The 23,394-nt window shown below is 41.2% G+C and overlaps 2 protein-coding genes across 10 annotated transcripts in view; one reads left to right on the top strand and one right to left on the bottom strand.

The window, feature by feature from the left end:
* Window positions 1-17,078, bottom strand: part of LOC143269402 (disks large homolog 5-like) — a 31,900-nt gene extending 14,822 nt beyond the window's left edge. Inside the window, exons 1-6 of the mRNA XM_076554514.1 lie at window positions 16,914-17,078; window positions 14,762-14,924; window positions 13,790-13,921; window positions 12,547-12,730; window positions 8,656-8,771; window positions 7,609-7,703 (exon numbers count right to left, since the gene is read on the bottom strand). Coding sequence (XP_076410629.1) covers window positions 7,609-7,703; window positions 8,656-8,771; window positions 12,547-12,730; window positions 13,790-13,921; window positions 14,762-14,924; window positions 16,914-17,046 — 823 coding nt within the window. The 5' untranslated portion in view covers window positions 17,047-17,078. The remainder of the gene's footprint in view (window positions 1-7,608; window positions 7,704-8,655; window positions 8,772-12,546; window positions 12,731-13,789; window positions 13,922-14,761; window positions 14,925-16,913) is intronic.
* The window catches only part of LOC143269404 (disks large homolog 5-like), a 99,130-nt gene that overhangs the window by 36,858 nt on the left and 38,878 nt on the right, over window positions 1-23,394 (top strand). For 2 of the 9 annotated variants that reach the window (XM_076554522.1, XM_076554519.1), the window contains exon 3: window positions 18,238-18,340. The exons of the other annotated variants lie outside the window; for them this stretch is intronic. The gene's annotated coding sequence lies outside the window, so the exon portion shown is untranslated. The remainder of the gene's footprint in view (window positions 1-18,237; window positions 18,341-23,394) is intronic. 9 annotated transcript variants of the gene reach the window in all.

Here is a 23,394-nt window from a genome sequence, read left to right on the forward strand (position 1 = left end):
TATGTATATGCATGTAGCAACAATTAATGAAAATAGATGTCATAAATTAGAAGCACAGCAAAGAATAGTGTAGTGAGGGCCTGGAAGGATGAGAAAGAAGAGAAAATAATGCAGTTATAGTCTCAAAAATAATAGAAAATTATTGCATAAAAAGGAAAATTGTTACACAACATTTCATCCTTTCCTTAAAAATGTTAGTTGTTTCTACAAGTTCACATTCTCCCATGGAGCTCTGCAAAGGCACTGAAGGCAAACACCAGTCCTGAAGTTCCTGGCGAATCAACCATTTTATGTTGGACCTCTTCTGTAAGCACGTCCCAGTGCTCTATCATGCCCAGTGAATTGGCTGCCAAGCACTACTTCTCTCGTGTATATTTTATCAGGAAAAACCCATCCTTCCTTCATCATCTTCCAGTGTGTGTGTGAGATCTCTGCTTGTGATAACCAAGCATCCCCAATGCTTCCTGTGAGCCAGTCCATCAGGAAATAATTTCTTTCAGGTATCAGTAGATTACATAGCCTGTATTTCAAGGAGGTTTAAGTAAGTGCATGACCTACTTTCCCACTTCTATTGCACTCAGATTGATCTCATCTGTTCTCATAGCCTACAATGCCATGAGCCAAGCTTTGACAGGAGGTTTCTTTGATCTTTTGAAAGTCTTTTCTAATTCAAGTAGTTGAGAGAAAGAATACTTACTCCCTGACTAAGACAAGCTCTTTTTGCAGTCGATTTCAAGGCTATCAAATGAATGTTCTAGCATGGGTTTTCCTTTTCTTTGTGTAAAGGGTTGAATCTAAGTGGCATCTTCTGTCACCGTTATTCCCAACAGAGAATTACATTCTAATTGTATACAAGTGTACTGAATTTTGGCCTAAGGAATTTTAATGAATACAGCAGTTTCTTATATGATCTTGATTTTTTTATGTTCCATAAAACTTCTAACTTATGATTAACTCTATTTTCTAGCCTTTTTTTTTTACATCTTTGCACTTCCATTTAGAAAATTCTATGGATTTTACCTCTTAACAAAAATTCATTTAGTCAGAAAACCTTTTTGTGTACTTCATGGGAGAGAACTAATATACATTGAATATCTCAACTCATTGAATTCATTATGTGTAAATTGCATTTGTCATATAAAGAAACAAACTTAGATGGTGTGTTTGCAAGTTACTAAAGTATAAAGTTGTTAGATGTTGATTTTGGGCTTGTTTTAAGCACAAATCGCATTTTTAAACAAACATTCTTTTACAAAAGATTTTTAGTGTCACAGTGTCAGAGATCTAAGGAATGTCACATTTTATCAAGTGTTGTGGAAGAAGGGATTACAAAGACTTGGGGTGGGGAAATATGGAGAATGAAACCCACAGAGAAAAGTTATTATTTGTATGATGTAATTAATATTTACTAAGGCACTGTACAAACTCAGGGAGGCAAAAGTGGTTATAATATCCTGGATGAATAAGGGAAGAGCAAGAAGAAGGAGAAATAGAAGAGGAAGAGTAGTAGTTGTAGAAGATGGATCCAAGGTTGGCTGGATTGATAGGGGTAGATAGATGGATGGATTGATAGATAGAGATAGGTGATGGAAAGTTAAATAGATGATAGATAGATAGATAGATAGATAGATAGATAGATAGATAGATAGATAGATAGATAAATAGATAGATAGATGTGTACATACGTACCTACATACATATATACAGTTTTTCAGTCTATACAATACAGTACTTACTGAGTCCACCAAAGAGAGAGTGTCCCCAGAACATTTGTCCTTTTTTCTATATTGGTCAAAGAACTAGATCTGGGTGAAGAACTCAGAGCATTGGGCTCAGCAGCACAAGGACACCCCATTAAATAATTAGTCTGGAATCTTTTAAGTAAAGTGGAGATGCAGCAACTTGATGTAATGAAATGTAGAAGTGCCTGCAATTGAAAGATCAGAATGAGATGGTTCATTCTAGAATGTTAATCAAGAAAAGTCAGAATAAGGAAAATTAAATATAGGAGGAAGTCTGATAATGTGTGAGAAAAGTCTTTATTTGTTAATGCTTGAGTGATTGGCATTACACATCATCCTTGAAATTTAAAATATAATACAATGGGATCCTTCTTTGAGAAATCATTTCCACACTTGATATAATATTTTCTATTAAGTTCAACTCTCTGAAATCTTGTAAGAAAAACAAACATTATGGATCATGTTTCTGTTAAAAGAAGTAGGAAAGAATTACCGAAGCAGATTTTGGGTTAGTCCAAGCTTCTTGGTAGGAAGTGTTACTCCTATGTTATTTTTGAGACTTGATTTTTCCTAAAAATATCAGCCCAAGTCAAGATTTGAAGTTATATCAGGCCACAACAAGATGCATTATAACGCCATTTATATTATGCTATGTCCATATTCATTGGTTACTCAGATGAGAGCTTGGATCATATGGTGAATGGCACATCCTGGCGTGCATGTATTGAGCATAGTTCGTGTTTTAAATGAAATGTATATAATCCACACAGTTGGTACTCAGGAGGTCAACTTATATCTGTAGATTAAGTCTGTGAGTCCAAGATTTTCTTTTCTTTCTTTCTTTCTTTCTTTCTTTCTTTCTTTCTTTCTTTCTTTCTTTCTTTCTTTCTCTCTCTCTCTCTCTCTCTCTCTCTCCCTCCCTCCCTCCCTCCCTCCCTCCCTCCCTCCCTCCCTCCCTTCCTTCCTTTCTTTCTTTCTTTTTTTTTTTTTTGGTTTTTCGAGATAGGGTTTCTCTGTGTAGCGTTGAGCCATTCCTGGAATTCACTTGGTAGTCCAGGCTGGCCTCAAACGTACAGACATCCTCCTGGGTCTGCCTCCCGAGTGCTGGGATTAAAGGCCTGCAACACCACTGCCCAGCCCGGCTGAGATATTAGTATTCTAAAACATGCAATAACCACAAAGGCTATTTAACTTCTGAAGTGCCTTGGAAATTTTGATCCTTGTAGGAATGTTATATTGGGAAAAGTATGTGATGATTGCTGAAACTGGTTAAATGCTGAAACCTGAACTGTCCACAGGGGCCTGCACAGCACAAATGACCAATAGCCTTAGACCAGGGAAGTGCACGGGGCACAAAGGACAGACTCTCAAAGGCACAATGCCAAGAAGAAACATGGCATTTCAATGACTCACCCTGGAACCTTCCTTGGTGCTTTTTCACTGGTTATTTCCAGTGAATTCCCTTACCTGCATGGCAGAGTAACTTCACTTTTGCCTTTTCCCATGTATTACTCTGGACAAGCAGTTTCTTCAAGCTGGACACACAGCAACCCTCTTCCCATCAAGAATTCTTTCCACTACAGTGAGCTTTTATTAAGAGTGTCATTCATTTGAAACAAAATTCAGCTCAAATTTTTCACAATGCACTTTAATAATAATATTTTCTAACTTTCAGAACCACAAGAAAACCCTCTAAGGTAGAAATCCATGAGTTGATCATGGAAAGTACCAGGGAAGGGCCAATGAGATGCCCAGTTGGGTGGAAGGAAAGAGTTTACTCCTCCTAATTTGTTCATTGACCTCTATATAAACAGAATGACAGAATGGCATGATGTGTTGTGTATGTTCATTCTCTGTCATATGTATGTATGTATTTCCCCCTCTCAAAATAAGTAAATGGATATATTTTACTATTTTAAATTTGATCGGTAGATTTCCATACACTCGTCATATGAAATAATTAATTTTTAAAATAATGAAAAAATCAATGCAGCTCACAAATGTTTGTAACTCCAGTTCTAGAGGAATCGACACCCTCACACAGGCATTCATTAAGGAAAAATACCAATGCATGTAAATTAGTGAATAAACAATTAAATTTTTGTATTTGATAGTGGTGTCAGGAGCCCCAGAAGCATCCCACAGAACTAACTAACCTAGGCTCATAGTGAACCACCAACCAGGTAGCTTACATGGGACTGACCTAGGCACTCTGCATATATTTCACTGTTGTATAACTTGGTCTTCTGGTGAGACTCCTAACAGTGGGAGCACAGCTTGTCTCTAATTCCTGCTTTTGGACCCCATTCCTCCTACTGAATTGCTACATCCAGCCTTAATAGAAGAGGTCATGCCTAGTCCCACCACAACTTGATATAACATGGCAGACAGATATTCACAGGAGGCCTGCCCATTTCTGAAGAGAAGAAAGAGGAGGAATGGGTGTGGATCAGGAAGAGTGGAGGTGGGTGGAGGGTTGAGAGGAGAGGATGGAGGTGAAATTTTGGTTAGGATGTAAAAACAAAAATAAACAAATAAATAAAAACATTAATTACAAAAGAAGGAGGAATATTGATGTTTATCATATTTAAATTTGAGATACTAAAAAATGTCCCTCAAGGGACATTACCACTTACTCTAACTTTATAATGTGCTTGTAGTTGTACAGGGATGGTTAAATCATGCTAGGCATAATTTTGAGCTGGTCTAATACATAATGTGTTTGTCTTGTACTTGGAATAATTATATCATGTTTAGGGATTATTATGACCTGGTTATTTTCCATTTGGAAATTAATCATGACATAAAAAGATATAATTGTGTGTCAAGTTGACATGGGGTGAAGTTGTGATGGCTCTTTTTGGTTGTGAAATTTACTACATCTGCAATTAAGCAAAACCCAAATATTGAGGGGCACACCTGTGAGGTATTTTTGCTTAATTTGAAGATAGAAGATACACATGTAATCAGATCTTTGCATAAGGAAGACATTCCTTTAATCTAGATATTGATGGAGGAAGAAACACCTTCACCTCAGATATTTTAAAGCCCAAAAACCCCACTTGTAATCAGCCAGGCCTTGTGCTGGAAGCCCATATAAAGAAATGGAAGAAGGGGGCTTTTGCTCTTTAGCTGCTTGCTCTCACCTTGCTAGCAAGTTCATTCCGTCACTGGCATTGGAGCCAACTTCTTTGGGATTCCAGACTATACTACTGATGGGTGAGACATCAAGTGTAGTGGACTGAGAAACTGCTGGATTCTTGGACTTTGTCATCATAGCCGGCCAATGTTCAAATAGCCGGAGCACAGCCTCTAAGTCATTCTAAACACTAGCCTTCTGTATATATAGAAATTCATTCAATAAGTTGTTATCCCAATGGAACCATGACCAATGCACCAGCCAGGTAGAGAACTTTTAGACTAGTTTGGGTCTCACAACAGCCTTATCTCAGTTATAAATCCACATGGTCACATTCCCTTAACCTCTGTTTTAGGTGATGATTTGATGCTGGCTTATTAGGTTTCTATACCTTCTGGGCAAGAAAGTAAAATAACACAAGTCTGAAATTTCTCAAACGGAACACACAGTTACTAATTAAATGAGTAATTATATGAGATGGAGAGATTCTAGCTTACGTGAGGAATTAAAAACCAGATGTCTTAGCTTCAGTGGGGTAAGACCTGGCACCCCCTCCCACACACACAGGAAGATCAGAGGACAGTAGGTTCTTCTTACCCTTGATGTGAGAGCTCCAGTCTGGAGACCCAGGGGATAACTTTCTTTACACATTAAATCTCTGCCTCACTGTCAGTCTCAGGAGTCAGATCTATTCCAGAGGAGCTTCACCAGAGTAAATCAGTCTCTGGAAGAACTTTCTCAATATGATCTGAGATCTGCTGTGGTAATAGAGGAGCATCAACCACTTCTCTCCTTTTTTAGTTTTGCACAGAATCACTCTGCACCAGAGACATGTGGCCCCTGACACAGACTCCATCCACTCCACCTAGTCATGAGGTTCCTCCCAACATTGCTTATCAAGACCATCAAGAGGGATTTCTCATCCTACCTCCGCCCCCAGGAGGGTCTTCTCAATTTTTATTACATCAGACAGGCTTAATAGGTGTTGTCAGCCTAGAAGAGATCTAGCAAATCTGTTCCATTCTCACAGTCAGTGACTGGGGCAGGATCCTGATCCTATGAGAGCCCTGAATGGATGTGTGGCAGCCTAAGACAATTAGCATGCCTGTCCCTACAGTTTTCAATAAACTTCAGTCTTTGGTTGGGAGTGATCCAATCCACCGAATACAGCACACAGGGCTGGGAGGACAAGGGTCTATTACAGGACTGTGGAGATGGCTCATCCATTAAGAGCATTTATTCCTGTCTCAGAAGACTCACAGGACAGACAGCTAACAAACCTTTTTAACTTAAAATGCAGGTGGAATCTGCCCTCACCTGGCCTTTGTGGGAATTGCATGTATGTGGTGGCAAAACACCCATAAGTATAAACAAAAGCGCCACAAAATATCCTAAATTGTCTTGCAGGAAATCAGCTCTGCTGTTCACTTATCACTCATGATATATTTCAAGAAAACCAGAGGCAGATTTCTTTTTATTTCCTGATTTCCTTTATACAAGTTTAATGAGCATTCTCATTTCCTGAGTGGCCTGGAACAATATACTTGTGTTTCCCTTTAATTTGGTCTACATGAAGTTCCGTGAACATGTGTGTACAGTGTACAACATTTTACTCATAGCTAACTATATGACTTCAAGGATACAATATGTCTAATTTTTCTATTATGCAGTGGGTATCCATGAGGTAGGCTATACACCAACATCCAAGTCGCCATCCCCCTGTGTAGCCCTGAGGCCCATGGCTGAGAAATCTGTGTGCAGCCTAAGATTCCTGGAACTTACTGAGATACATACAAGCCTGTGATTTCTGGGTTTGCAGGCGTGTGAAACCTCATCTGACTAAAGAAGAGTCTTAGAGTGAAAAGTTTGAAATTTATTTTATTCATAAAATACATTCATTTTACTCAATGAGAGTTTTCAAAACAGGAGTCATTATACATAGTATATAGCCTTAGCAAACTATTAAACCAATGACAAGAATAAAAGTATAACAAAAATTAACACAACCTTAAACAAAAATGAAGAAAACCAAAAACCAAAGCATAAATATCCTAAGATATAAACCAAAAAAAACCAGGAAATTTCAGTTTCCTTTGGAATTTCATTATGGAAGAGCAAAAGAGGTGAGGAACTGGCGTATTCTCTGTAGTGAATTATCTTCAGCAACACTTGCCCATGACATGGCATCAGCTTGAAGACTGCACTAGAGAGAATCTTATGCTTTTGGTGTGGTCTGTCTGGATGGCGGTGTGACATTAACACAGTATTCCTTGTCAGATTTCCATCACATATGGAGTCAGGGTTCTTAGTAATTTGTGTTGTGTTCTCTGTATATTAGACTTGTTTTTACACAAACTTTTATCTGGGGATAGTGAGCCAACAGATGTGGATCCGATTATGGCTGGACCGCCTCATGGTAGGTTGATATTTGCCTCACTATTGAGTTCAAAGCTGAAAAGAGGTGGCATTTTCTGAGGAGGCCTTGAACCTGGAGTGTAGAATGTCATGCCTTCAAGGTGTCTTTGGCTTCTTCCACCCTTCCCAGTCTCCTTAACAGGTACTGTCAGGGAAAATCAGAAAAGAAAATATGATTCAGAAACAGTTTTGCTTTGCTCATGGCAAGAAAATCAGGGCCTATTCATTCCTAGTAAACAAAAGTTAAGGAAGGAAACACAACCCATGAACACCCTGGCTGCTGGGGATGGGGCTCAATGTTGGCTGACTTGCCTGGGACATAGTGTTTCTGCTTCAGCAGCTCCATCTGCAGGAGGCTCTCATCCTGGGCTGTGGTCTGCTCCAGTTCCTGCTGGAGGTTTTCAAACCTAGGGAAGAAATGCAGCTGGGACACAAGCCTGGTGAGGACCTGCCATGTCAGCTTTTGAGCCCTCACCAGATATACTCAGCTAGACAATCGGGCATTACCTCTCAGCTGAGCTCATTCCCTGCTTCCCCAAGGGAAAAGGGTCAGAGAGCACCTGGGCAGGATTTTTTTTTTTCTCAACTTTCAAAAACTGCTAGAAGTTGAACTGGAAAATACACACTGTGCTGGATTAGAAGAAACAGCATATTTCTCCAACAGTTCAAAGACATTATTTTGGAGAAATATCAATATGAGAAGGTCTGAGGGATAGGTCAGGACAAATGTTGCTGGCCTTGATTAGATCGCAGGTGAATGAGAACCTCCTGGAAAATTCTATGCCTGCCCTCTAGTGGAGCCTACACAGCAATGCAGAGAAGGCTCTGATTAATCCTACAGCCCTTCCCCTGCATGGGATTAGCTTGTCAACTCCTACTCATGACCAGAGTAAATCTTCTCATGAGAAACTGATAAACACTGCAGAGAGCCTGCAATCAGCAGAAGTGTGCTGTATTCAAATCTTCCAAAGGGTAGACACTTATCTCTAAATGTGATGTTCCTGATGGAAAATAAAGTTGCAGGAGGACACACTTTCCTTCATGATTGATGATTCCCCTTCTAGGTTTCTGGATGCCATGGGAATATTTGGGAGATCTAATGTTAGATTTGAGATACTCGGAGCATACTAGAGTTCTCAGAAGGGAAGAAGGGGACACAATCCCCATAAGACCAAGGAGGAAGCATATTGCTTCCTGGACATAAGTTCCTATTGACTGAGTCAGCAATGACACTCTGAGGTGTTCTCTTCCTGGCTGTGGCTGGAAGCTTTGCCAATTGAACAGAAACTCAAAGAGGACACAGATCCAGGTACAGTGGACCCACTTGATCCACCTGCTTCTGGAATCCTGGGCTCCTACCTCATCTGGGACACAGGGAAGGGATGCTGAAGCTTTGCTGCCAAGTCCCTTTGCCGGGTGAGCAGCTCCTTCTGCTTCATCAGGGACTGAAGATCTTCCTCAAGTCTTTGATGTTCCTGTCCATTACAAGATTGTGTTTTTAGGAGAGGGTTGTCTGCACCCCTGGATATATAGACGCATACACACACACACACACACACACACACACACACACACACACACATACTTGAATACATACATGTACATGGATGCACACATACAAGCACACTACATGTTTGCTTTACCAGAAAACACTGATGTAATATGAGATCACCTGAGATACTATGAAGAAGAAAGTGACCTCTCATTAACCAACAGCCTCTCTACCCATATTCCAGTAGAGAGAAAGGAAAACGCAAGATGCTCTGAACACAGTGATGTGGAGAAGATTGTGTACTTTTACTCTGTTTAGATAATTTTTCATTTTATTTTTACTTTATATGTGCAGGTGTTGCCTGCCTGTGTGTCTGTATAACACATGCATGCCTGGTGATCTGGGAGAAGAATTCAGTGTGCAGATCAGTCAATGTAATGCTTGCCTTGTAAACCTGTACACAGACAGGTGAACCCCAGGGTTCATTTACCAGTAATCCAAGCTCTCCTAGCAAGTTCTCCAGTCTGTGAATTGAAGGCTTAGTTCCCCAGCACAGGACCATTGGATGGCAATGGGCCAGCCCCTTGCTCTCACTCAACGCTTCCCAGTGCCTCCAGGGAGGGCAGCTTCCTCCTAAAGAAGCTCTCTAAAGCACAGGTTGCCTCAATTTAGGCCCAAAGCAACATGCTCAGAAACTAGAAAATCTCTAAACTCAGGAGTCTATATTAACCTTTCCTCCAAGTAAGATGACTGTGTCAGGGATTTCTTTGAGTAACAGAAGGTTGACTAACTCAGCGAAAGGATTGCATGTATTATTCCATGTTTAACTATATTCCATGGACCACATTGTATGTTTGCACTCATCAAGGATGGGCATCTGAGTAGTTTCTAGTTGGGAGTATTATGATGAGTCCTCCTGTAACCCTGTTGTCCTCTCTACTCTGTGGACCACTCTGGAATCAATGGTCCACTTGGAGTCTGCATTCAACATTCTGAATAATTTTAAAGAGCTTCTCACAGGCCTACAACATCTTATACTCCTACCAATATCTGATATTTCTCATTTCTTCCAACCTTCCATCAGGCCAATTTTAACTCAGTATGAAGAAGTTTGGAATAAAAGCAGTTTCTGAGTGCTGCAGAGACAACATTGAGTGGGTGCTTTAGAGTGTGATGAGCCTAAGGGGTGCACTGAGACAGCCTCTTCTCACACCTCAGCATAGCTGTGCGACTTTTGCTGGGCTGAGATGCAGCCACAAGACCCTCTGCAGTTCAGAATTCCTCAGAGAATAAAATCCAGGCCAAGTTCCAAGGACAAGGTTAGCTGAACCAAGTGAGGCAAAGGTGAAAGGAAAATGGCAGCAGACAATGAGGAGAGGAACAAAACAGGATGCAGGGAAGTCATCAGTGGTCAGCCACCATTCGCCCAGAGCAGAGAAGGATACAAACCCTCAGGCAGCCTTTCCTGCCTCTCAGTAGCTTCTTTCTCACCTTTATGGACCCTATTGTTTTTCTCGAGAGGATTTCTTTGCAGATAAATAATTCTGCCTCTTCCTGAAAAACCTAAAAATACCTGAAAAACTTTTAGCCTTCATCAGTTTTCTGTCTTTTGTTGTAGTTAACTGTGTGGACATGCAGAATGATGAACAACACCATCTGTTCTTTGACTGATGCAAAGTGGTACTAACCAGATTAGGCACAGTACTTTCTCATTCAAATCTGTCTCCACCATTCTTAAAGATGTTCCATTGTTCCGTGAGTGAGTGAACATACATATAGAGGCTCAAACACATATTTTCATACCCACAAAATTACACATAAGAAAACACACAAATACACACACACACACCTCTCTTGAACCCAGAAGGGCAAGGGACGAGGCTGGAATGTTGCAACTCCTTTTGTACTACAGGGAGAGGTAGTGGGTCCTCCCTGCTGTCTACAAGCCTCTTAGACACAGCCAGGCTTTTGCCCTGTCCTGAAATTATTTCCCCTCCTAGGACAGTTTTTATCACAGACTCAATGATTGTACAGATAAATAACAACCTCTGCACAAATGAGTTTGACCACACAATACCAAGTGCCCATGGAAGAGGGCTGGACATGAAGCCTCCTGATAGATCCAAGTTGACCCATCATAGTCTCCTCACTAAACCTTCCCAGATTCTGACACAAAAGACATTGATTGCACTTGAGAATGGAAATCACCATTGTCATTACCCAACAACTTTTGACTGGATTACAGTGCATATGATGTGAAAACAGCCCCAGTTAGTCAGTAGGAGGCTACTTAGGTCACCCATAGCACTTTCCTGAAATGCAGTATTCTATTCAACTAGTAGGAGGAGTCTTTCCTAAGACACAGCTATACATATGATAGAGTGAGCATCAAAATGTCAGGTTCCATGTTGTGTAGGCCAGTAAGACAAACCAGACATTTCATGGGACGTTATCTCTATTCAGTGAAAGAAAAGTCTACATTGATTTTAAAAATAGCTGCATTGTTTGATTTTTTTATTACAAAATGCATTTGTTCCAATCCAATAAAAAAGTGCAGAAATTAAGAGAAACCAACAAGTCAGTTTACTTTCTGACCAAATGAATCATTTATCAATGAGATGAGACAGTAAAAGACAGGAAGCTCTAGTGTGAGGAAACAGGGATCCAAAGACCTGTGGCTATCCACTTAGCCAGAAGAGAAATTTTCAGGTTCAGTGAGAGACCCGGGCTAAAGGGAATAAGGGAGAAAGCAACAGAGGTCACTTGATGTCATCATCTGGCCTTCCAACAAACCCACAAATGTAAGCATACTCAGGCATGTATACACCACACACACACACACACACACACACACACACACACACACTCACCACAAATCATAAGTGAACAGAATGCAATGAGGAGGACATCAACTGAACGAGGATGGCATTACCAGTTGAATTGAGACTCCTCACACTAGCTGTTTCAAGTGAGACCCACAGTTCTGCTTTCCATCATTTTGAGACTAAACATGTCTGGGGAAACTTGCTGTGCTTCTGCGGGCTATGTTGGTGCACTTGGAGAAGTTGTTCTCTTAAAATCTCAAATCTGCCACCCTGACCCTTGTCTGTCATAAGCCCTGGCCACATCCCTGGTCATCCAGTGAGCTTCCGAGTGTAAGATCCAGGATGGGAGAACTTGCCTTGCCACTCAGAGCAAACAGTACTGACAAGCTGTTACTTAAGTTTCTGTTAGCGTGAACCAAGAGCTTGGCCTGGTAAAGAGAACACCATGGCAGTCTCAGAAGAAGAGGGTAAAATAGTATATGACACCCAAAAAGATATCCACAAGACCAAGTCATTTGGCTTTTGTAGGGGACGTTCCTCCTTCCATTCTGTTTCTGCCTCTGATCTCATATGACCTATGCCAAGCAAATGAGACCCAGACCCTTGAACTCATTCACACAGATCTCTGTGCTACTCCCAAAGTGGCTCCCATCACAGTACTGCTGCCACATACTAGCATATTGGTGAGTGACATGTGATTTACCCATCTCCCTCAATGGACTGCAGCTTCTAGCAGAGCAGTAGGGTTTCCTTGCCAGTCATGCAGTGCCTTCCAAGAGGCTAACTCCCCAGAAAGACTTGTAAATGATCACAGAAATTAACTATTGGGTGGGATGGGTCAGGTGGATAAGTGAGTAGATGGTTACATGGGCGTGTGTATATGTGTGTGTATGGGTAGACAAGTGGGGGCTTGGCCCTGCTGCTTCAACCTGCCTGCTGCTGCTTTGTGCAGAGGTCATAGATCTTCTCATGGGCCTCCTCACAGAGCCTCCTGGACTCCTCACAGGACTCTTGTAGTGAAATCTGCTCCCCATGCAGCTTTCTGTTGTTCTCTTTCAACGTGCTCACTTTTTCCCTTAGCTGAGTCCATTCACTCAGGAGCTGACTGTAGAGGGTGCTGAAATGTCACCAAAAATGATGAGCTCCACCTCCATCTCCCACTCCTGCTCCCTAATACCATGATTCCTGCAAGATCCCTTGTCCCCATTCCCAACAGCCCTTGGTTGGAACCCAGACTAGCCATGGCAGCATCACTTAGGTGCAGGCCAAAGCCAGAGAATAGCCAAATTCCCGAAAAATTCCAACAACTTCTGAAGACCCTGACTGTAAAGGATCCATGTTCCTCTGAAAACTGGATCCCCCGCTTCCCCCACACACACCCTGGTGTTTCATTGTTCACAGTATTGGGAAAACATGAGCAGGTAGAAGGAATCCATGCTCTGAGCGGGACAGAAGATCCAGCAGGAATACATTCCATCTTTGTGTCCCATAGAAACCATTCTGTTAGCTCCTGCCAGAGCCGCAGAAACCATTCATGGTTCAAACCATGTTTTCTGTCTAGAAGCTCCAGAAGTTGACAGGAAAATGTTGAGAGGGGCTCTCAGACTCTTCACTCTTTGGAGAACTCAGTTTAGGAGGCACAAGTCCAAGAAATATAAGGCAGGCTGCTTGCTAAGAGGTAAACAGACTAGAACCACAGCCCAACTTTGTTCTAAGGTGAAGAAGGTGCTGAGGGATGTTTTACTGTATACTGTGAATATGTGTTGCTCCCATTGGTTAATAAATAAGCTGCTTTAGCCTATGGCAAGGCAGGATGGAGCCAGGTAGAAAAATCCAGACGAGACAAAGAAGAAAGTCAGAGGTAGAGCATATGCCAGCTGCCACCCAAGGAGAAACATGCCAGCAGCCTGGCCATGCAGAAGCCATGTGGCAAAATATAGATTAACAAAATGGGTTAAGTTAAGATGATAGAGCTAACTAGCAAGAAACTTAAGCCATCAACCATACAGTTTGTAAGTAATATAAGCCTCAGTGTGTTTATTTGGGACCATTTGATGCAGGAGTTAGATTGGATAGATTCCTCCTGATAGCTGCATCAGGCAGGACTAGAAAAACTTCAGACAGCAGTCCTTACCAATTTTTACTAAATTAGTAAATTACTAAATTAGGCACTCACTGGTAGGAGTTGGTCTGCTCACTCAGCTTCTTGCACTTGTACGAGGCCTCACAAACCTCCTTGGGGAATTTCTTTACATCTGACATCTCCTTCTTATGCTGTGTTTTCAGCATGTCAATCTCAGATTTCAGCCTGTGGTAGGGCATGGCCCAGGAGAAAAGAACCCCATGAACACGGGTGTCAGGGACCACATGAATTAAGGTTCTGTTTTGTACTACACTAGCCCACTGGATGTCACACCCTGAATTCTATACTGGATCTCCTCGTGTGCATTAGACTTGCCTCACTGTCCCATGGCCAGGAAAGGCTGGGTGTCAATAGGGAAGGAGACAGGACTACCTGAGCTCCCTCAGTAGCCCTGGACGGGTAGACTAGCTCTCTAAGAAGGTCTTGGAGTCTATGGCACAGATCCAGGTCTATCTGAAATCTGCAATGGCATTCCTACTGTCTTGAGAACACAGATTCTTTCTCCTTGTAAGGATACCCAGAACTCATAATCAGTATTGCCATGGAGGAGGCACTACATGAGGATGGCTGTATAAACTCCCATACACAGATAAAATGTCACAGAAATGCAGATAGGGGGCATTGTCTCATAGTGTAAGGAACAAGCTGAGAGGAGCAGAATTGAATTCCAGGCCTTCGGGTCACACACAGATGGACTGAGTAGGACCATCAGGCCCTTCAAGCTGCTCCCATAGCAAAAAGCAAAAGTAAATATCAATTCAGAGCACTGAGCATCTCCTAAAAGCCAATGCCTGTCAAGGCCTCTTGAAATGCATGTTGTGATCTTACTCCCTAATGCCCTACTCTGTAGGTTGTGATTCAGGCCACAGGCTCTGGGTTTCATTTGGAGGAATCAGAACAGCCTATGTCCTATCTCACTCCTACAGGCTTCAGTTCTGCCTCTCAAATGCACTCAGTACACAGTAGGGTCAAGACAGTTACCAGAGAAAAGGGCATGATGAGTACCTGTTGTTCAACTCATTGTTGTTATAAAGTGCCAGGAGTTCCAGCAGTTCATTCCTCTCATTGGTCATCATCTGTAGCTGAAGGGTCAGTTTATCCACCTGGTTCAGCTGCTGCTCCTGCTCAGTGAGGAAGAAGGGTGTGGATGATGCCTTCCTAATAGTCCCTGTAGGTACATAAACACAGTGAATTTGTACAGACGAATGGCATAGGGCCAAGAGAGATCATGTGGAGTCCCAGAGGAGTCCTGAGGAAGAAGAAATGCATGGCACCCGGTGAAGCCCTCAAAAATCAGAGCAAATATCCTTAAACTGGGTCCCATAAGCCATGTGTCTGTCTCCAATCTCTAAGGATAGATATATGCCTTTTGACCTACTGCAGCCCCACTGTCCCTGAAAGGCATAAGGAAGGCCAGCCATGTTGGTTTGGAATTGTCAGCCGATACCTGATATGATGCAAAAAAGTCCTGGATTGCCTGGTGCTTTGAATCTCCCATCCCTGATAACCTGTGTGCAGGACTAAAGGCAACTCAATGTCTCTGACCTTGGTACATGGACAGTAAGTTTCCCTTCCTGTTATTTATATCAGATATCCATGAAATCTACAGAAATCCACTGAGAATAAAGTGCAGCAACATCCTACCCTGAAATCTCATCAGTGGTTTTTGGCCCCCTTTAGCATTTGTTGACAATCATAATGAACTGAAAAAGGTCCCAGCAAAGCAGCTGCTTCCCTGACATTTCCTGGCCCTTTGCCAACTAATCATCAGATATCCTCCACTTTTGATCTGCTCTTTAGGAACCCGGGTAAGCTGCATAGGCCCATTGCTTCAAATGATCACAGCTACTGAACCCCATTAAGAGAATGATCATGTCTGGCATCAACTGCTGCTTAGAAATCCAGGGCTTTCTATGCCAATTAGTGTGCTCAGTTTTGCCGACATGTTGATTGGTGAACCCTTATACACTTAATGAATGCCTCAATGGCATTTGGCATTGCCACAACATTGGTGATTTCACAAAAGATGCCAATGACACTCAGGATACAATAGAATTTCCAGAGAAGGGACAGTTAGGGTCACTGCTAATGTCGTCACCTATCTGATAACAAACTCTTCTCCAATTCACCAAAAGCCAAGCTGCCCTTTCCAGCACCTTCCCTGAGACAGGGGAGGGCCTTCAGTACCTCGTCATTCCAATCCAGAGATCTCACTGATTCATTAGAATCTAGTTCATTCTAATTCTTAAGTTCATCATGTGTGGAGGGCAAGACTCGTCCAAACACTGCCCAGGAATGGCTCTTCTCATCCTGAAGAATGCTAACTAATAAGATGAGAAATAAAGGATGCTAAGAAATTAGCTCAGGATAATGGGAAAGGAAGATCAGTTCCACAAGGTGAACAAGCAAATTAGGGAAGACCCACGGGGCAGTTACAATGTATGGGGATAGTGGAGGATTATGTGGGTCCTGTCAGAACAATGATAAGTCACATACGTAATGATGAAACTTTTGCCAAAAGCTTCACCAGAATATATTCCATCCATCAGGATGTTATCAAAGGTGTTATCAACTATTGAAAGATGTGACTGAAAATACCTAAAGACTGGGCTTCCATAGGTGAGCCCTCTGACACCAAGAAGAAATACTTACAGGAAGAGTGGTGTCCCAGTTCTGCACTCAAGATAGAGGGAAGATGACTGGCTAGTGAGAAGGCATGAACTCAGAAACCTTAGGGATCACTGACATGCAGCAATACTTGGTGGCTCCTGCCTTGCCAGTGGTTGTTATTTAAAATGTGAGAATCTCTAGCATTGGTCAGGGGACTTTACTCTCCTTGTTATTAGTGACACACACCAAAAGGCATCCAGTGTGTGTGAGTTGCTGGGCTGGTACTGAAACCTCTTTAGTCCCTCTGGGCTTCCTTCCCAGTGAAAGCAGAGGGCCCTCACCAGAGCAGCTGCAGCCTTGACCATCCCTGGCTCTCTACCAAACTAACCTTGAAAATCCTCGACTTTGTTCTGCTCTTGAAGAACTCTGAGGACTAAAATAGGCCCATTACTTCTCAGAAATTCTCACCTGGTTAGCCCTACTCCTGGAAGGATCAGATCAAGCCTTCCTCCTTCAGGAAGCTCCCCATCCCTTTCCCAGGACTCACTGCGCTTTCCCCAGAACCATTTATTTCTTGATGTATGACATGGAGACTGAAGGCCATCTTCCTTCTGCCTCCCTTTGGTCTCCCTGTGCTCTCCATCCTGTCTTCCAAGAATCCTGTTCAGTCTAGGCAGCATGTCTGTAGGTGAAACACAATACACTGCACAAATGCCCCAATGACAGTTGGCGTTGCCACAACACTGGTGACATCACATGGAATGCCAGGGCTCTCCAGGATACAGTAGAATGTCCATGTGCTGATGTCACCTGGTATAGCTATTTCATCCCTTCTACATACCTTACCAAAAGCTGACTTGAATCCAAGTTGCCATTTTCAGGAGCCTCTGGGTTCACAATGGAAGCCATTAGTAATAATCCTCCTTCCAAAGCCAGAAATCTAGGCCTCTGCTTCATTAGAAACTTTATCTAAATGAAGTTGAAAGTTCACTTTGCATGCACTGTCCAGGGTTGGATTTTCCCCTCCTTAAAATTCATAATCAATAATTTGAGAAAGAAAGAATGCTTAGAAATGAGGTTAGGACAATGGGGAGTAGTAGGGATGAGACCTCTGAAGTGAATATTCACCCAGGGAAATCCTCAGACTTGTAGACATTGGTGGGCTCTAAGTCACATAGTTAGTTATGAAGATTCCCCCAGAGTGGCAGTAGAGCTAACTCAAGCTATGAGGTTGTTAGTGAAGATGTGCCTAGCTCTGGACAGGTCTGGTTGGAGCCACTAAGACCAGGTAAGCTCTCAGATATTGAAAGCAAGCAATTCATGGAAAGAGTATGATGGCCCAATCCTTGAAACATAGACTGAGGAAAATGTAGTGGCAAGTCAGAGTTCAGTGTTGGTATTGAGAGGCATCATGAATGAAACATAAACACACACACACACACACACACACACACACACACTCACACACACACTCACATACACACACACACACACAAACCAGGCATACAATCATGGAGTAAAACATGATGTAGATCACTGCTATGGTGCTTCAACCAGTAAACAAAAGCCAAATGCCTAGTTTTGGAGCCGCCTGTTCCAATCCACATGCTCTTGAAGAGGTGGCACTGCTAGCTTTGGGTACAAGATCCATTAGGAGGACATGACAAGCAAGGGGAGAGACTCAAGAGTTGTTGCATCATACAGCTTTGTTATATCAAAACATTACATTTCTTATCATGATATTGCTATAAAGAGAATCCAGGTCACATGGTCAGCATGGAATGCATGTTCTCCAACCAAATCTCTGGACCTAAGCATGATCCTTGCAACCTAGGACTGATGAAACTTTTGGGTGTTCTGTGTCATTTCAGATTTTGAAGCTTTAAGCAAATAAATGTGATTTTCAACTTTATTTCTAAATAGAGTCTATTGAAGACCAAAAACGTTGTGGATATACTGGAATTTGGGAGCAAGGTATGTCCCCTAAACTGATGTATAAACTATTTTAAGAACATAGATGACAGTATTGGGGGTAAAGAAATCAGAGGAGAGAGGTGGTATAGAGAGAGTGGGAAGATATTCAGAGAATGTGATTGCTCACATGAATCCAGAGATGAGGCAGTAGATCTAGATGGAAAAGTATAAAGGATTGCCTGCAAATTCCAGTAATTAGAAAGAGGCCTGGAGTCAGCTGTATAGTTGAGACCTCAGACAGCTTGGTCTTTCTAACAATCAGTTGTGGAACATCACACTTCCATGAATAGATACCCTGCCCAGGATATATTGTTATTTACCCAGCAAAGACAGAAATCCCTTCTGCATGGTCCTGCTTCTTATCTCACTGATGTCCCATCCAGAGGAGGGTTCATGTTCTTCCAAATGCCCTGAGATCAAGCTGACAGGGGACAGTATCTGACTTCTACAATATTCATCTCAGCCCACTCTTGGTAGTTGGATCATGTTCAGGAAATGAACTGGGGGATAAGACTTTGCCTAGCCGGTTGTCAATGTTCAGGCTTGAGACTCCCCCTCTGTGAATGTCAATTTTCCTGTCTTCTACAGGCAGGGGAGTGTCTCAGGGGTCTGCTGGTTTCTTCTCCTTTTTACATGGTTCAGGTGACCCAAGGGAGAGCCTCCTCAAGCTTATTCACAGCTGCTCAGGATACAGCCTGGCTTCAGACTCCCCAAATCTGGCCTCAGCAGCCATGAGAATGGTGGCACAGTTAACTTGACTTTTTTGAGACACAGGCTCTCCTGGCACTTGCACTGCAGTCAGTCTTCAATTCTCCTCCTCATTTCCCAACTGGTTGAGATCAAGGCATGCATCACTATGCCCAGCTCCTTTTTTCTATTTCTAAATGTTCAAACATCCATAAACAACCAGAGTGAGGTCAAGATCATGATGGGGAAAACCACAGAGATAGCTTACCCAAGCTGGAAACTCTTGGACTCTGGCTGGAACAAGCACAGGACCAAACTAGGTACTCTGACTGTGGGTGACAGTCTGGGTGATCACATGAAGCTTCAGGTGACCATGTTCAGGACTGACTGTGAACATACCTATCTGTCCTGAGCCAGACAACTGGAAGACACAGCCTGCTGGTGGAAGACACAGCCTACTAAGCCTTTGTCTCAGTACAGAAAATAAAAAGGAAGCCAGAAGTTGGCCATTTGTATTACTTATCAGTTCCCCTTTATGTATCTGCCTCTCAGGGAAGACTGTGTAATTCCTTTTCCCTCAAATTAATGAGTTTATTGAGGTTAATACAGGAGTATAGGTATGGGATTACTTATAGTAATATGAATAACTCTAATGTGTGGCATCACAAAGTCTTACATTATAATGGGTGACTCATGAAGACTCGAATTCTGCATGTGTCTGCATGACTTGTTTGCAGCTGAATGAGACAGAGGGTCTCATTTCTTCAGTGTAGATGTAACCAACTGTCTTATTAAATAAGAAACACAGAACCAATGTAAAAGAGAAAGCCAAGAGGTCATAGCTCAGAGCTAAAATCTTACCCTTCCTCCTGCGGTGTTCCTACTTCTCCGAAAGAGAGCTACTTCCTGTGTGTATGTCTTTACATAGTCTTTCTGTTCTGTCTTCTCATTGGTTGTAAACCCAAACACATGACTGCCTCATCACTGCCTGTAAGTACAGCCCTCCAGGTCTTAAAGGCATATGTCTCCAATGCTGGCTGTATACCTGAACACCCAGAGAACTACCTAGCTCTGTCTACCAAGCGCTGGGATTAAACGCGTGCGCCACCACTGCCACGATCTTGCTATGGCTCTAATAGCTCTGACTTCCGGGCAACTTTATTTATTAACATACAATTAAAATCACATTTCAGTACAAATAAAATACCACCATATTTCCTCTTTTCTATTTTAATAAAAAGAAAAAAGCAAAAGGTTATAACTAACAAAAGAAAAACTATATACAAAAGTACAATAACTATATACAATATATACAAGTAATAAATACCTAAACAATATTTAGTCCATTTTTATTCGACAAATCAGAGAAAATAATTCCATTTCCTATACTATTTTGGTAAGTCCAAAATGTATCTAATTCACTTTCTATCCTAATTAATCTTCAATTATAACTAACTAATCTTCAACTATAACTAACTAATCTTCAACTCCCTCAGAGACCCAAGAAGGAAATAATATTAGCTAACAAAAAATAAAAACAGGAAGTGCATGCAAGCAACTTCTCAAAAATTTGTGAGTTGACAGAAACAGCCAGCTGCCTGGACGGTCACCTGAGGTTTCTCCGCAGTGTTGGGGCATCATCTTCAGCCTATAGGCTTAGCGTATCTGACAGACTCATTTGTGAAGTAGGATGTACACAAGGTCAACAATTCAACCTCACATTGGGTGAGAGCAGTCCATGTACCAGAAACACGTGAATTCCACTAGTGTCATGTCATGATTCAGGATTTTAAATTCTGGAAATTGTTGACGGTTTTTGAATTCAGCTGTCCATTCTTCTTGGCTGTGTATATATGGCTTCATCTCAGCATCACCTTCTTCTCCACATCCCTCTATTAAATGCCATTCTACTATTGAGAGGCGTGAGCTTAATTACTCTTCAAGAATAACTGTTTCTGCTGCTGTTCCATTGCACACCAGAAGCCATCAGCCCACTGTCTTTTCAGCTGCGATCGAAGAAAAGGGCACTGTACCTTTTCTGGATTGTGAAGGCTACTTCAGGGATGGTGCCATATTGTCCTAGCCTCAGAAGTTGCCTTTTGATAAAGCTATAACTACACTTGTTTTGGCAAGAATCAGTAGTCCTTTGTTTCATGTTCTGTCTGTTCATTTTGTCCTGTTGATTCGAGGATACTTTGTTGTCCAGTGGCCAACTTTTGCCACAATGAATGTTAACTCCATATGCAGTTTCATCAATGCCCATATTTTCTCTGAAGTAGATTGGTACTGCCAGGAGCCAACATGTCTCAAAAAAGAAAAATTTTTAAGTTATCAAACATTTTAAATGCCATATTCTGTAGATCTCTGAAGGGTTTGAAGATGACCTGTCTAAAATATATCTGCTCAATTTTTAAAACATATCTAATATGACTACAAGTTCTATTGTAATGTCTAACTACTAACTTTCATTTCTTTATATCCTAATAGTTGGTAATAATAATGTTCAAAGATCAGAAAATTGCATTACATTGTTAAATGAATTGTATAAATACAATTAGAAAAAATATAGCATTTTCTAACAATATGAATTTTAAATTTGTATACAATATAAAACAATCCAATCCAATGTAAAGTATTTAAAACTAGTAATTGTCTTTTTCTTTTCTTGTCTTGTCTTTTTAAAGAAGAACCCTAAATCTAATCTCCTTTGCTTAGCCTTTTTCCTAACCCTTGACAACAACTTGTAACCAACCTCCCTAAACAATGAAAATTATCCCAGACCCCAAACCCATTAAAAGGACCAAAAAACCACCCACCCCACACTACCTCTTTGGGAATGTGGGTGTCGTATTCTTAAAATTGCTTCCTGCTGGGTATGGGTGAAGTTATCTTTTTTTTTTTTTAAGATTTATTTATTTATTATGTATACAGAAGAGGGTGCCAGATCTCATTACAGATGGTTGTCAGTCACCATGTGGGTGCTGGGAATTGAACTCAGGACCTCTGGAAGAGCAGTCAGTGCTCTTAACCTCTGAGCCATCTCTCCAGCCCGGGTGAAGTTATCTTTATCCTGAAAAAAAAATTTTAGGTTAATTCTCAAATTCTAGGAAAGGTAACTATATCCTTCATTATCCAGTCTGTGTATAATGCCAAAGTTCAGGGTTTATCTCAAGTCCTTATTCAAGTAGTCTTTGAGACTGGATCATCTCAGCTAGTCATCTCAAAATTGCTCTGAGCACCTTGTATTTCAAAGTTGATCTGTAGATGCTGTTTGTCAACTTAATGATATTATTATTGTCCAAGTGGAATTGTTATTGTTGTGGGGCCCCATCTTCTTCCTGGAAACTTCAGTTGATGTTAGGCTTGGCCATGATTTCCTGCAGAAAACTGATAAGAGACTGAACTCAAAGACATAATATGCAGCTAATTGAAGCCTTTTTTCTAGAATTAGTTAATACTCTATATAACCATATCTTAACAAAGTTTAAAATGTATGTATGTATGTATGTATGTATGTATATATACATATATATATTAATCTTGTAAATTATATATCAAATTCATACTTTAAGAAAAGATTAAAGAATCAGAATAGAATCAAAGAGTTGAGATTAGTAATAGAATAGTCTCTTAATTAATTTGGCTTTTGTCCTGTCCCATAGCAGAAGATGGTTCTTTTATTCTGGCATGATACAGGGAGTTTGCATTTTCCTTTTAACAACATGCTTGAGTTTAAAGAAGGAGAGAGCCATTCTCCAACTCCAAAGTCAGCTTTAAATTTTAATGGAACTTGGACTATTAGAAGACCAATAGTGTTAAATCTTTAGAGAAAAGCAGAAACAAACATTTAGGAAGACATAAAATTTTTTAGATAATATATACCCATACGCCGTTTCACTCTGTTTCCTGGGATAGATGATTTGTTCCTTTTCTTCAGTTGTCTCATTTGTCCAGTGTTCTTCAGATTCCTTAACCTTCATTCTCCTAAAAGACAAAAACAAAAACCTTTCCCCAAGACTAATTTTGGGGATGTTCCTTTTTGGCAAGTTATTATTATCTGATTAAATGAAAAGGCATGTGTTACTGGTACAAGTTAGTTTAAATTGGATGTTCATGCTGGTTGATGAACTATCACCTCCTCTAATTAAGAGGTCTCTCCTGTTCAAATAGAACCTTTATCAATTTTGATGGTACTTACAGCTTATCTTCTCCTGTAGAAACAAAAGCAAAACCTTGTCCCCAACGTAATACATACACTAGTTTCCATTCTGAGGTCAGCATATCCTTAAAGTATATAGGCTGATATAATTCTGTAGTTTTTTCTATTATCCAATGTCTCTCTGCAACTGTTGTTCCTTTCTCATTGG

Source organism: Peromyscus maniculatus, chromosome 18 (assembly GCF_049852395.1).
Source record: "Peromyscus maniculatus bairdii isolate BWxNUB_F1_BW_parent chromosome 18, HU_Pman_BW_mat_3.1, whole genome shotgun sequence".
Classification (NCBI taxonomy): Eukaryota; Metazoa; Chordata; class Mammalia; order Rodentia; family Cricetidae; genus Peromyscus; species Peromyscus maniculatus.